Source organism: Gopherus flavomarginatus, chromosome 7 (genome assembly GCF_025201925.1).
Source record: "Gopherus flavomarginatus isolate rGopFla2 chromosome 7, rGopFla2.mat.asm, whole genome shotgun sequence".
NCBI classification, from domain to species: Eukaryota; Metazoa; Chordata; order Testudines; family Testudinidae; genus Gopherus; species Gopherus flavomarginatus.
This window is the reverse complement of record NC_066623.1, coordinates 74,647,385-74,661,257: the sequence shown is the minus strand read 5'-3', so window position 1 is coordinate 74,661,257 and position 13,873 is coordinate 74,647,385. Positions and strand designations below refer to the sequence as shown.

At 40.3% G+C, this 13,873-nt stretch overlaps 1 protein-coding gene across 3 annotated transcripts in view; it reads right to left on the bottom strand.

Annotated features, from left to right (window-relative positions):
• The window catches only part of VAV3 (vav guanine nucleotide exchange factor 3), a 254,278-nt gene that overhangs the window by 94,098 nt on the left and 146,307 nt on the right, over nt 1-13,873 (bottom strand). For all 3 annotated transcript variants that reach the window (XM_050962383.1, XM_050962385.1, XM_050962384.1), the window contains exons 16-17: nt 7,696-7,797; nt 5,136-5,236 (exon numbers count right to left, since the gene is read on the bottom strand). In XM_050962383.1, coding sequence (XP_050818340.1) covers nt 5,136-5,236; nt 7,696-7,797 — 203 coding nt within the window. The remainder of the gene's footprint in view (nt 1-5,135; nt 5,237-7,695; nt 7,798-13,873) is intronic.

Below are 13,873 nucleotides of genomic sequence, written 5' to 3'. Positions count from 1 at the left end.
TTAAATATTTCTGATACTTTTGCCTATTCTCAGGGATTTATCTCATTGAAAGATTAAATTGTCTATGCAAAAAGGAAACAATTGTCTGAGACACTCAATCCTATTTTAATGGGAAAGATATAGCAAAAGGGGTGGTCTGGTTGAAGTATGATAATGTAATAAAGCAGATTGGTATTCCCCCTGATTTAGATTATTAAAATGGAATCAAGCTCAGTTATTGGCATTCTAGGGTAGTCCTGAGGAACGTCAAGAAACTGTAATGCCCACAGAGCTGACTCCTGTTACGTGAACAATGAAAGGGTGAACATGAGGTGGCACAGCTTCTCTCCATTTCTTCAAAAAGCACAGGGAGAATCCCACCCTGCTCTCCCGCTCCCTGGCCCCCAAGGAGTGCTGCTGCCCTAGATCCCACTCTTCACTCCATTCATATAGCATCACCTTCCTCTGGTGATAGGAAGACTCTACAATACCAGACTGGAAATCAAGGTGAAATGGCCCTCCTATCCCGTTCTGAGCAGCAGTGCATGTGTGACAGGGACAGGCTTAGGGACTGGAGGTGGAAAGATGTTTGAAGAGCTTAACTTTAGATGCTGGTGAAAAGAAGGACAGTAAAGGAAGGGAGTGAGGGAAGAAATACCAGCCTGTGATGTAGTGGTGGAGAGTTCAAGCTAGTGAGTACAAGCAGTGTGGATAATATATTGTGAGTACCCTAAGTTTTTGATTTGGACAAAGTTGGGTGCATATTCGCAAAAGCCATTAAACTGGGAACCAGTATGCCCTTATAAATGCTCCTGTAATGAAAATATATACATATTTGCTAAAATCTGTGCTTTGTTACAACTATACAACCTCACTGAAGGAATTTGTCAGAATACAAGCAGAAAGGGGAGGCAGAGAGGAGGATTTGATCAGAGAGTTAAGAGTAGAGAAGAGCTGGTGGGGATTGGAAGTGAATGACAGAAGAAACAAAGGATTGCTTGGGCATGAACAAAGCAGCACTGCAGGAAGAAAGGATAAGCTGATAGCGGAGGAAGTGAACACAGCCACAGGACTTCCACAAGCGATGCTCAGTGAAGTAGGGGCAGGATTAACAATAAGAAAAGCCGGGGCTGAATTTGGACATTTTACACCATTCAGCAATTCAACTGATTACCAGTGCACCTTTATCATTGCAACTTCTATAATCTATTGAATCGGCCTTCTTTGAAGCAAGACATCTAAAGAACTGGCATATGTCTGCATATAAGTCATTGCTTGACAAAGTAGTAATTTATTTTTAGATTTTAGTCACATCTTCCTCATCAGTGTATTATCTAAATCTGACACTTATTAAATTTGTCATTCTTAAGGTTTCATCTGTCTCTAGAAGTCTATTTTTTGAATTTTCAGTAACTCCTGAGGTCCCTTCCAATCCTGGTATTCTATGATTCTAACAGGCTTGGAATACACTATAAAAGGCCTCAAACCACTCAGGGAAAGTTCTAAGCATCATTTCAGACAGCTCAATGAAAACATCTGCTCAGTGGTCTAAAAGGAAAACAAAATGTTAAACTATATTAAGAAGAAGAGAGAAAATACCAAAATATTAGAATGCCAGTACATAAAATAATGACATACCCTCACCTGGACTATTGTTTTGAATTCTTGTCACCCCATCCCAAAAGGATACAGAAGAAACAGAAGACTAAAGAAGTCACATCCTGCTCCTTAGTGATCAGTTTTAAAACAAATTTTCTGATTCTTTTTGTGGGGGGGTACTTCTGTTTTAAAAAGTTTGTAGCTTGTATAGTAAGTACAGAAACATGGGAGCCTTCATATAGGCAAGGAAAGGGCAAATGCTGAGAAAGAAAATTTAAACAATCAGAATAAATGAAAATAAATAAAGTAATATGCTATAATTACATAATCCAGTTGCACCAACGTATGTTGAGCAACCACTGATTCATGACAGAGTCATATGGTACTTCTATGTTTAAAAAAATTGAGGTAAAACATGCTAAATAAAATCAAAAAGAACATACTGTATCTCTGGATGTTGTAAAATGAAAATTTATTCAGTTTATTAATTCATGAAGTAGCATGTGTGTGATTATTTTGCCTCCAGCAACTGAAGAGCATTACTTCAGTGTATAGTCAGGAGAATTGAGGAAAAATCGGAGAACCTGAGTTAACTAAACATTTATGACTATTATTGTTGATTCACATTGCACCATGTGTATATATAATACTTTTCAGACAAATTGAAATATGACGTCCCTTCCCTTAAGGTGCCTGTAATCCAATTAAGATAAAAATATGAGCAAAACGCTAACAGGTGAAGGTGGGAATGGGGAAGAAAGTGGAAACAGAGAAAGCTGTTCCCAGGGAGTATAGATCTCTAATGGTAAACAGATTGTATACATTGTTTGTTTCAATTAGTTATATTTGATTATTTTAAATATATTCTAAAATGATGGTATAATTTAAAAATCTGACTTTGGCAGCTTATCCTTAGAAGGCTTTGTGGAAGAAGTATGTTTCTGAGAGAGATTTCAATGGAAAAAGCACATGGATCATTTGGTACACAAGAAGTGAAAGACCGTTCTTAGGACAGCATGTAAGAAGACACAGAATTCAGGAAAATCCTCATGAACACGCTAAATCCCATATAAGCACCCACATAAATGCCCTCCTGATTAGGGATCCTTTCCTGAACTGGAGTTTACAGTGAAGAAGAAAACTAAAGGTGAGCAGTTTGGAAGGAGGCTTTTGCATAGCAAAGTGGAAAGTTGGAAGAAATGAGAGCAGAGATGTAGGTAGAAGCAGGCTTGTGCAGAGCCTTGAAAGCAAAGGCCAGTGAAGAGTTGCATTGAAGGGTTGCATAGAAGGGTTGCACTATGGTCCACTGCTTGGACCATATCATTTTTATAAAACACATTTTGCATAGATTGTAAGTAATGAAGTCAGAAAGCAGAAGAGATTACTGCAGCCTAAGTGAGAAATGGACAAGCAACAGAAAAGGTTTTAAGCAGTAAGACTGGAGAGCAAAGAACAGATTTAGAAAGGTAAGAAAAAGAACTGGTCAGAAAAGTTCAGATGAAAAAAAAATTCCCAACAAAATATAGCAAAATTTTTATCAGTTAAATTTTTTACAGTTTTTTTCCCAGTGTTCCAATGAGCTCTATGCATGTTTGGAAAATTCTGTCAAACATATGTACACTTCCCAACATGATGATTTTTTTTTCAGAAGAAGTGACAGTATTTGCTGAGAGCCTGGATGGAGGAAGAGTCAAATATGACACTAAAGTTACAAGCTTGGTTGACAGGGAGGGTAGCAGAATTACTGACAGCAATTGAGTAGGCAGAAAGAAGGAAGGGAAGGAAGAAAGATGAGGAATTAACATTTCTATCCAGTTCTAGACAACAAAAAGATGCTTAGACATGTGGTTACTATTTATTCAATATTCAAAGTATATTCACCAAAAAAGTCCTAGTACACCTGTCCAATACTTTTAATATTGATATTTGATAGTCATACCTGGTTTGTTAAATGTGTAGTCAGAGACTTCACTCAATTTAATAAAGTCACTAGAAATGACATGTCATGGAAGGGGCATACGGAAAGGGGAGCAAGCAGGGGCATGCCCACCCCCCAATCAGTGTGGGCACAGAACACCTCCAGGGCCGGGAGAGCAAGCTTCATCGGCCCCAGGGCAAACCAGCTCCTCCAGCCACAGAGGTGGGAGGGAAGCTTCTCCAGCCATCTGGGGCACAGAAAGTACCCCTCCAAAAGGTGGCCAAATTTTTATTCCTGTGTATGCTCCTGCAATGTAAAGATGCTCACTCTGTAATAGGGTAACCATGTTAAATAGGGATGACTATATTATTGTATCATGTTTCTCTAAAAGCAAAAGCTCACCATTGTAATGATTATTGTTTTGTTTCTGATATTTATATGGCATGGATCTGTAAACCTGTAAAGTTCCTATAGAAATAAATAGTTGAAAAATTCTGTCAAGTTTTAGTTAGCAGTAGTCCATCCAGGAGGAGATTTGAGACAGATAAACAGAGATGCAGTACTAAAGAGAGAGACAAGAGGCCAGAGGAAGGGAAAGCTTGAGAGTTGCAGGAGAGAGGCAGTAGCGTAAGTCACAAGAGTGGATGACGTACCCGGGATAAGATGAAAGTGGAAAGAGAAGGATGAAACTCTGCGGGATCTGAACAGAGGAAATAGAGAAAGCTGTTCCCTGGGAGTATAGATCTCTAATGGCAAACGATCATATACGTTGTTTGTTTCGATTGGGGGGGATAGCTCAGTGATTTGAGGATTGGCCTGCTCCCAGGGTTGGGAGTTCAATCCTTGAGGTGGCCACTTAGGGATCTGGGGCAAAATCAGTATTTGGTCCTGCTAGTGAAGGCAGGGGGCTGGACTCAATAACCTTTTGGGGTCCCTTCCAGTTCTATGAGATAAGTATATCTCCATATATTTTAATTATTTAAGAAGGGAGACCCTCAGACAGACACATTGAAGGAATGATTAGAGAGGCAGAAAGAGAATCAGGAAAGCCTAGACGACATACGTAGGGGAGAAAACCAGGGGGAAGGAGTGACCAGGTGGGATGAGAACAGAAATGAAGTCCTTAGATGTGGACAGTAGTAAGCCATCAATTACATTAGTGAGAACATTTTGAATGGAGTGTGTGGGAACCATGGAAACCAAGGAGATTGGAGAGAGAATTAACAGGGAGAGGAAGGTGAGGCAGCACAAACAAATAGCTCAAGGAGCTGAGAGCAAAAGAGGAAGACTGAGATGGAGACATTGGGGGCGGGGTGTGTCAAAGGATGATTTTCTTTATAACAGATGTTACTTATGAGCAGTTCATGATTAAAACCAGAACAATCTGTTGCTGTACAGGAACACAGGCTAAGGAAACTGCTATGTCCTACACCAGTTCTTTCCTCTCTTACATTTCAGTTTAGCAAGAATAAAAGTCACTATGAATTTTAAATGCAATTCTAATTGTGCTTATAAATGGTAGTTTCAAAAGTATGCATGTTACAATAAACACAAATTAGAGGTAAATTAAACCTTAATTATATCTAGCAAGTTTTACGTCCCAATTAAAAACAGTATTCCAACAATAAAAATGACTTACCACCTGAATTAGCTCTGCCACAATTGTCTGATCTCCCTAAACATTCTTTGTGTGCCCCAGCTCCACACTTAGAACATAAATAGCCTTGATAAAATGTTCCTCTGTAAAGTAAAATTAGATAGTGATATATTAAGTGATAAAAATCTGCATATATTAAATAATTAGCATAAAAAATACTGTAGATTGCAGTAGAAGTCATTTGCTGTGCTGCACAATGATTGTACCTAAAAGCTTAAGAAGAGTGGCAACAGATCATAGGTAACATAGAACTCCAGTCTCCTTTTCAGAACTTCAAGACATTTAGAGCCAGATATTCTACCAGTAAACCAGGGGAACTAACATACTTCATATCAATTGGGTACAAAATGGGGTTTGGCATGGTACATGCCAAAACTGTACCAACTATAAATACCACAAAGTCCCTATACTATCACTGATCCATACTCCATTTGATGTCAATAGGAATGTATAATGAACATGCATACTAGGATAGGATTCATTTTGGAGGAATTTTTTTATCACGATAGAAGATTTTATTACCTATATTATTGACTAGAAACTCCTTCCATTAAAAAGAAAAGTATAAGGAAAGATGTTGATGAACGTTAAGAGCCGCTGAGCACACCTCACAGAGCCCTGCACTCTGCCCTGGAGGAATGGAATGCCTACACTGCAATTAGACACCCGCAGACAGCCCATGTTAGCTGACTTTCGCACAGAGGGCTTGGGCAAAGAAGGTATTAAATTGCTCTGGAAGCCTCCCACCTTGCACGGTCATAGAGCCTAGGCTCCAGCCCGTGGCTGAACATTTCCACCACAATTAAACAGCCCCTTAGCCCAAGCCCCACGAGCAAAGGGCCAACCGTGGGTTTTTAATTGCATTATAGATAGAGTATACCTTTCTAATTGCTGGTAACCAGACCCCCTGGAGGCATGGCCCCTGCCCCACCTCTTTCCCCAAGGGCCCTGCCCTCATCATTCATTCTTCTCTCCCCCTTCCCCTGTTGCTCACTGGATTGAATCCGCCACCCTTCTCCCACCCCCGCACATCTGGGCTCCCTCTGCTCCGGGGCTGGGAGGGGAGCTGCTGCAGCCTGACAAGGAGCCTGTATGCAGGTAGGAGCCGGGGCTGGTGAAGGTTAATAACCTGGCGCTTCCCCCAACCCCACAGTAACTGGACTTTTGGTGTCCAGTCAGTACACTTGACTGGATACAGCCAGGTCTCCTTTTCGACTGGACTTCCTGGTAAAAAACTGGGCACCCTGCAGCTCTAAATGGCACCCACACACAGATGCCAAAAACCAGACTGTCCAGGTAAAACCTGGGTGGCTGGCAACCCTAAGTGTAGACATACCCTAGCTCTCATAAATTATAAGTTCAGTATTGAAGCCCTTTGAATTTCAAGTGGGGTTTAGATTCAAGCCTACCCATGGCTTTTATTCCAAGTCTGACCCACTAGGGAAGTAAGTTCATTGGTACATGCTTCGACCACCATTCCAGGAGGACATACTTCCATGCTGATTATGCTCCTTAAAAAAATAATGTATTAAATCAATTTGTGGCTGACATCCTTGGGGGGAGAATTGTTTGTCCCCTTCTCTGTATTTTACCCGCATTATGCCATATTTTGTGTTATAGCAGTCTTGGATGACGACCCACTACATGTTGTTCAATTTAAGAACACTTTCACTGCAGATTTGACAAAACAGAAGTAAGGTACCAATATGAAATTTCTAAAGATAGCTAAAGCAAGCACTCAAGATTTAAGAATCTGAAGTGCCTTCCAAAATCTGAGATGGATGAGGTGTGGAACATGCTGTCACAAGTCTTAAAAGAGCAACACTCTGATGCATAAACTACAGAACCCAAACCACCAAAAGAGAAAATCAACCTTCTGTCAATGGCGTCTAACTTAGATGATGAAAATGAATGTGTGTCCATTCCGCACTGCCTTGGATCATTATCAAGCAGAACTCATCATCAGCATGTAAGATCTCATTTTATATTGTTTTATTTCTATCTTTTTACAATTCATATATTTGTAATCAAAAATAAGAATATAAAGTGAACACTGTACACTTTGTATTCTGTGTTGTAATTAAAATCAATACATTTGAAAGTGTAGAAAACATTCAAAAATATTTAAATGGCATGCTATTATTGTTGAACAGTGCGATTAAAACTGCAATTCATCGTGACTATTTTTTTAATCTTGCAATACATCATGATTAATATTTTAATCATTTGACAGCCTTACTAACAACTTATATAAAACTGAAGAGCTGGAATCAGGAAATAGAACAGGTAAGAGTGATGCTAAGATGCTTAATAGTGATGGGTCACAATGTTGCAGGCATGAGATTTTAAATAGCCTTTCTGCTCTCATTTGAGGTCTGGTAAAAATTTCAATACCAAAACAAAAACACATAGGTTAGGTTGCTTTTACAGATAGTCGATCTTGAACAGTTCTCTCACCATGTATGTCATTTCCATACTCTTTTTTCCCAGCAAGGTACTTGAATTAAATTAAAGTCAATACTTTACACTATAAAAGACTTACCTCAGAAGCATTTGACAGACTTTGCAGGATGTGACACGAGTGAAGGTGTGCATTTTGAACTCATGAAAATTTGTATTTGCATTGTCTGGTCTTATGTTGGATCTAGAGAAAAGTAAAATATATTATATGATAAAACGCTTTTAATTAAAGAAATTTGGGAACACAGTGCACCAAATCTAAACAGGAAATCTGAATCCACACACTGTGAGCCTTATTTTTGCATTGATATTTCTCTAAGAGACACACTCTGTGCCATACACCATGAAACAAAATATTTTATTATCCAAGCCTGTTCCCAAAATTTGTACAGTATAATCCATTTCTTAGATACCATAATAACTGGGAAAATAGCTACACATATCAGAACTATAGTCTGATTTTTCCTTTCTGTTCTGAGGACCACTTCATATGACAAGGATCATCTCATGGACCTGCCTCTCCTTCCAATTCTCCACTGCTTGAGTCTCAAAATGTTTCGTTCTTTGGTCATCAGCAAAGACAATGTAGCACAGACTGAGAAACACCACATTAGAAAATGTGAGCAGCATATGCTGGACAGAGTTGAGTCACAGTTATCCAGCAACAAATTAGATGACTAAAGCTATTTCAAAAGTAATTATAGAATATTTACTGCTCTTTTAGCTAGTGTTCTTTGAATGAGTTTTCTAACGCCTACAGATATCTCTATACATTACTTTAGCCAATAAATTGGAAGATCTCTCATTATGCTGTTAAAATATCAGCCTGCTTGTGGGAAACATGTACCTACAGAGCTAATACATCTATAAACATGTGTAGACGATCTGTTGTGATCATATGCTAGTTTATCTTCCCCATTGTTTCTCTTTAAGCAGTACTAGCTTAGAGAAATTGCATTAATAATATTGTTGCATTGTTACCTTGCTGAGGGTTTAAAAAAAAACAAAAACCGTTACTCACTGTCTCATAACTGTTGTTCTTTGAGATGTGTTGTTCATGTCCATTCCAACCAGGTCTGCACACACCGTGTGCACGCCGGCTGGAAGATTTTTCCTTAGCAGCGTCCATAGGGTCAGCCTGAGTGTTCGCTGGGGTGGTGCCTTCATGGCGCCCAATATAGGGCCCTGCCGACCCTCCACCACCTCAGTTCCTTCTTACACCTCCAGTGATGGCTAGCTGGAACTTCACTCGCTCCTGCAGCAAGCGCTCTAGCAGTGTCTGATAGCATATAGTGTATACAGTTTCTCAGTTACTTAATAGTTGTTCCTTATAGTTATAATCAGTTGGTTTGGGCCTCCCCTCCCCAACAGCATTCCCCCTCCTGCGGTATGCCTGGGTCTCCAGGGTTTAAGTTTCCCCGGCCTCTCTGCAAGCAGCTCTGGACACGGCGGATGCAGCCTTGCGCACGCTGGCCACAGGGGTGGTGATGAGGCAAGGCTCCTGGCTACAGGTCTCTGGACTGCCCCACAAGGTCCAGTAGACCATAAAGGACCTCTCCTTTGAGGGATCCTCCCTTTTCTCTGAAAAAACAGGTAAGAGACTTCACAGTTTGAAGGACTCTAGGGCTACTCTGCGCTCACTGGGGCACCACACGCCAGTTACCCAGCGCATGCATTTTAGGCCTCAGCATGCACCTTGGCCTTACCAGCTGCAGAACCACCAGGACACTCCGTGTAGGCGAAACAGGCTGGAGTGCACGCGGCACACACACACCTGGTTGGAATGGACATGAACAATCACTCGAAGAAGAAAAAACGGTTACTCACTTCCTCCTAACTGTTGTTCTTCAAGATGGGCAGAAGCAGGAGTCGACGAGACCCTGGGTAGAAGCGAGGAGGGGGTGGTCCGTCCTGACACACTCGTGGACACCACAGACCCCTTAGGTTTCGAGAAGGGTGACTGACCGCTCACCGGTCTCTTCTTCTTTACCGGCACCGGGGATGGAGAGCGGTGCCGTGCTGAGGCCGACTTCTAATGGCCCGAGCCGTGGCGGTGCCGGGGGGTGGGGAGCCTTAGAATCCTTCGTTGTGGCCGTTTCACATGCTGTTGATGCTGGAGCGCTGCGCACCGATGAGGATGTGGTCAGTGCTGGTTCAGTGGGTCCCGGGTCGGAGTGTGGCCTCAGTGCCGCCTCCATCAACAGAAGTTCCTGGTCTTTGAGGGTTCTGAGACAGAAACCCTTGCAGATACAGTACTTCTCCTTCTGGGAACTCTCACCAAGGCACCGCAAGGAGGAAAAGTGAGGATCACTCTTGGGCATAAATTTGCCACAGGCCTTGCAGAGCTTAAACTCTGGAGAACCAGGCATACCCCAGGAGGGGGAATGCTGTTGGGGGAGGCCCAAACCAACTAACTATAACTATAAGGAACAACTATTAAGTAACTGAGAAACTATATAAATGATATGTTATTAAACACTGCTAGAGCGCTTACTGTAGGAGCGAACGAAGTTCCAGCTAACCATCATTGATGGTAAGAAGGAACTGATGGGGTGGAGGGTTGGCAGGGCCCTATATTAGGCGCCAAGAAGGCATCACTCCAGAGGGTGCCCAGGCCCACCCTACGGACGCTACTAAGGGAAAAATCTTCCAGTTGGCATGCACCAGGTGCACACACACCTGGTTGGAATGGACATGAACAATCACTTGAAGAACAACATCATTTACCATTTTGTTCAGTTTTTCTTCTTCTGTAACTCTTTCCATTTCAAGGAGTTTGTTTGCACTGTATATTTTTCTCCACTACAGGGTTTTGTTTTTAGTTTTGTCTTTGTTGCGGCTGCATTAGTATTCTTATTCATTTTTATGTTCCATATAAAGCTAACAAGCATTTTTAAAAAAATCACATTTAGATTAATATAATGCTAAAAAAACAAGATCATTGATATGCTAAGAACATACTTTGTTTCTAGATAACCTTTGTGTAAATCTATACCAGTGGAAAAGGAAAAATGAAATTAACCCCTCACTAAAATGTTTTATTAACAAAACCAATTACTTTTCACACTGAGGTCTTTAGGATTATGTATGTCTCTGGTGCTTTGTTTGCTAAACTAACACAAGAATTAGGATTGGAGGGAAAATCAAGTAAAGGAAGGGGAGAAAATTTAAGAATTTGAAACACCTAAGGAAGTACCCAAGGTGTTATCAGAGACATACAACTGGCTGGTAAAGCTGGAGATACTGATAAGATGACATTTCACTTTTTCTATATTATAAGCAATTCCCAGAACAAGATATTTTATAGCAATGAACTGCAGTGATGTGTAACACAGGCAAAGATCCAAACATCAGTATCTTCACTATTGACTGAACACTTAGAAAAATATTCAAAGCAGCCCTTCAGTAGTAAGTATTGATGCAGTGGTGTCAGAAAGGTCAGTCTTTTAACGCATCTCCTGAATATGAGTATGCTGAAAATGAAACTGAATTTTAAAGGCAAATGAGACTAGTCTGTTTCTATGCTTGTTAATGACCTTACTTTTAGTATTGTTTTCCACCATATGACTAATATCTCTTGTTGTCTATGTGTACAAGATACAGTGATGCAATTGTCATGTATATTATCCTCCTAGAGGAGAAAGATACAGATATTCTATTATTTAGTTTTGGAGATTATCATTATCCTATCAAAATTACTATGGAGCAATGTGATTTTAGACTGTAAACTCTTCATGGGCAAGGACTGTGTCTTAATGCGTGTTTGTATTTGTCTAACACAATGAGGGACACAATTCTGATGGGTATTTTAGGCCATGCTAATAATAATAATGTAAGAATTAAAAACTCTCAAGAATAACTTACAGTACACACTATGCTCCTAAAAAAGCTACTTTTTTCTTTAATATTTCGATTCAGAGCAGGATACAGTTTGTTAAGGTATTTCAAGAGTATCAGCCTCACACACTCAGACTTTGTCTACACTATCGGGTAAGTCAATCTAAGTTACGGTACTCCAGCTACATGAATAACATAGCTGGAGTCAATGTAGCTTAGGTCAATTTACTGCAGCGTCTACACTGCGCTGCACTGACGGGAGACTACTTTTTTCTTTAATATTTCGATTCAGAGCAGGATACAGTTTGTTAAGGTATTTCAAGAGTATCAGCCTCACACACTCAGACTTTGTCTACACTATCGGGTAAGTCAATCTAAGTTACGGTACTCCAGCTACATGAATAACATAGCTGGAGTCAATGTAGCTTAGGTCAATTTACTGCAGCGTCTACACTGCGCTGCACTGACGGGAGACGCTCTCCCGTCAACTTACCTTACTCCTCTTGTTCCAGTAGAGTATCAGAATCGACTGGAGAGCACTTTGCGGTCGATTTAGTGGGTCTTCACTAAACCCATTAAATTGACCCCCGCTGCAATGATCGCAGCAGCATCGATCCTGGTAAGTGTAGACTGGCCAGAGAGACTCATCAAAGTACTTCTAAAAGAGTTTAAAAGCACATCAAAATAAGCCCAAGAGACTGATCATCTTCCCACTGAAATCTAGGACAAAATTCCCATTAAGTTCAACAGAGCAGAATCAAGCCTCAAAGTAACAAGTATAGTGGGTGAACAGAGAAGGTGACAGTAACTCACGCAGTAGGTCAGCAATTATTATACTGCTTTACCCTTTGCTCTGATACGCATGCAATTGTCCTACGCTCTCCTTTAAGTCTGTCTGCAAAGACTCCAATTTATACAAGCCACTGAAAACACACCAGCTAGTAACAGAACACACAATAACCTTATGCGTATGACCTACACATTGTTATTTTTTAAAATAAAAACTGATTGTCCCAAAATGTTTTTGTATGTCAATTCTAACATGAGTAACACCTATTTTACAGCCCTCAGTAAGAGAAAAAATATTGCCTCCACTATCATGTTAGTAGAGAAAGCAAAAATCAAATGTGTAAAGGTCAAGAATTTTACAAATTAAATGAATATATTAGTACCATACTGGTAAATATTATATCATCTCTCTCTCTCTCTCTCTTTTTTTTTTTTTAAACTACATACACCAGAAACTCAAGTCTAAATCCCAAATACTTGTGTCAAGGAAGAAAGATCAGTTCCAGAAAACCAAGTATTTTGTTTGAATTTCTTACAGAATGGACTAGACTTGGGCCATTGAAATCCTTCCATTTCCATTGCATATCACGTCTCAGCTTTAAACAGCTTCATGAAAGTGAGTTCTTCAAGGTTTATTATTAACTCACATAATGGTCTAGGTTAGAGGTTCTTTAGATCAACACTTCTGTCTAACCCAAGAGTTAGGCCTATCTTCTCTACGTCAGAGCTGCCCATAGCAATATAAGCTCTCACAGTATTTCCTTTACATAAAAATGTACCTCTGAGTTGCAACCACTTTGGCAAGAGGAGTCTCTGAAATCTTTGTTCTTGAAAGACATGAGCCTCATTGGATCTTCTATGAAAACGAGGTAGCTGTTTGTAAGCCAAAGTAACTTTTAACCAAGGTTAACTCCTCCTTCCCTACCACACAGGAAATCACTCTTCTTTCATTTTGCCCAGGGCCATAACACCAAAAAGGAAAAGCATGACACATGCTGGACATGAAAAGAGCAGGTAAATTATATGTTAGTACAATCAGTTAGTTAAGGAAAACAGCATCTTTACTCCTCTCTCGCATACATAATGCCTGAGCCTGAGAGCATCTAAAGTCTCCATAGCTAGGTGGATCACGTGCTGTGTCACTGAAGTATATCCAGCCACAGATTAAGTGATTCAAGAAGGGATCAGAGCCCACTCAACACATGACACAGAGGCCTCCTGTGAGGAAAAAGGCATATATGAAAAGAGAGGAATACTGTAAAGCTAGAACTGGTCATCTATTAATACTTACTCCAGGCTTGACCTTCACTGCTCTGCAGAAGCATCCCTATGAAGGAAGATACTTTCAAGCAGTAGTTCCAAAATAGATGAATACTGATATATTTTAGAAAAGTGGGATAAAAGTTTTCTGTTTTCTCTCTCCCTCCCTGCTAATTTTTCCTTATTTTTTACGGCATCCTATTTGTCTCAGAATAGGGATGGGACATGTTCTAGAGCAGGAATTTGTTATTTGGTAATTTCCTTCCTGGGACTGACATTTCCTCCAGTTTACCCACCTGAAATAAGTTTTCAAAGGGTGAAATCAGGACTCCATTAAGTTTCAAACGGGCCAGGATTTCACCCCAAGCAATTAC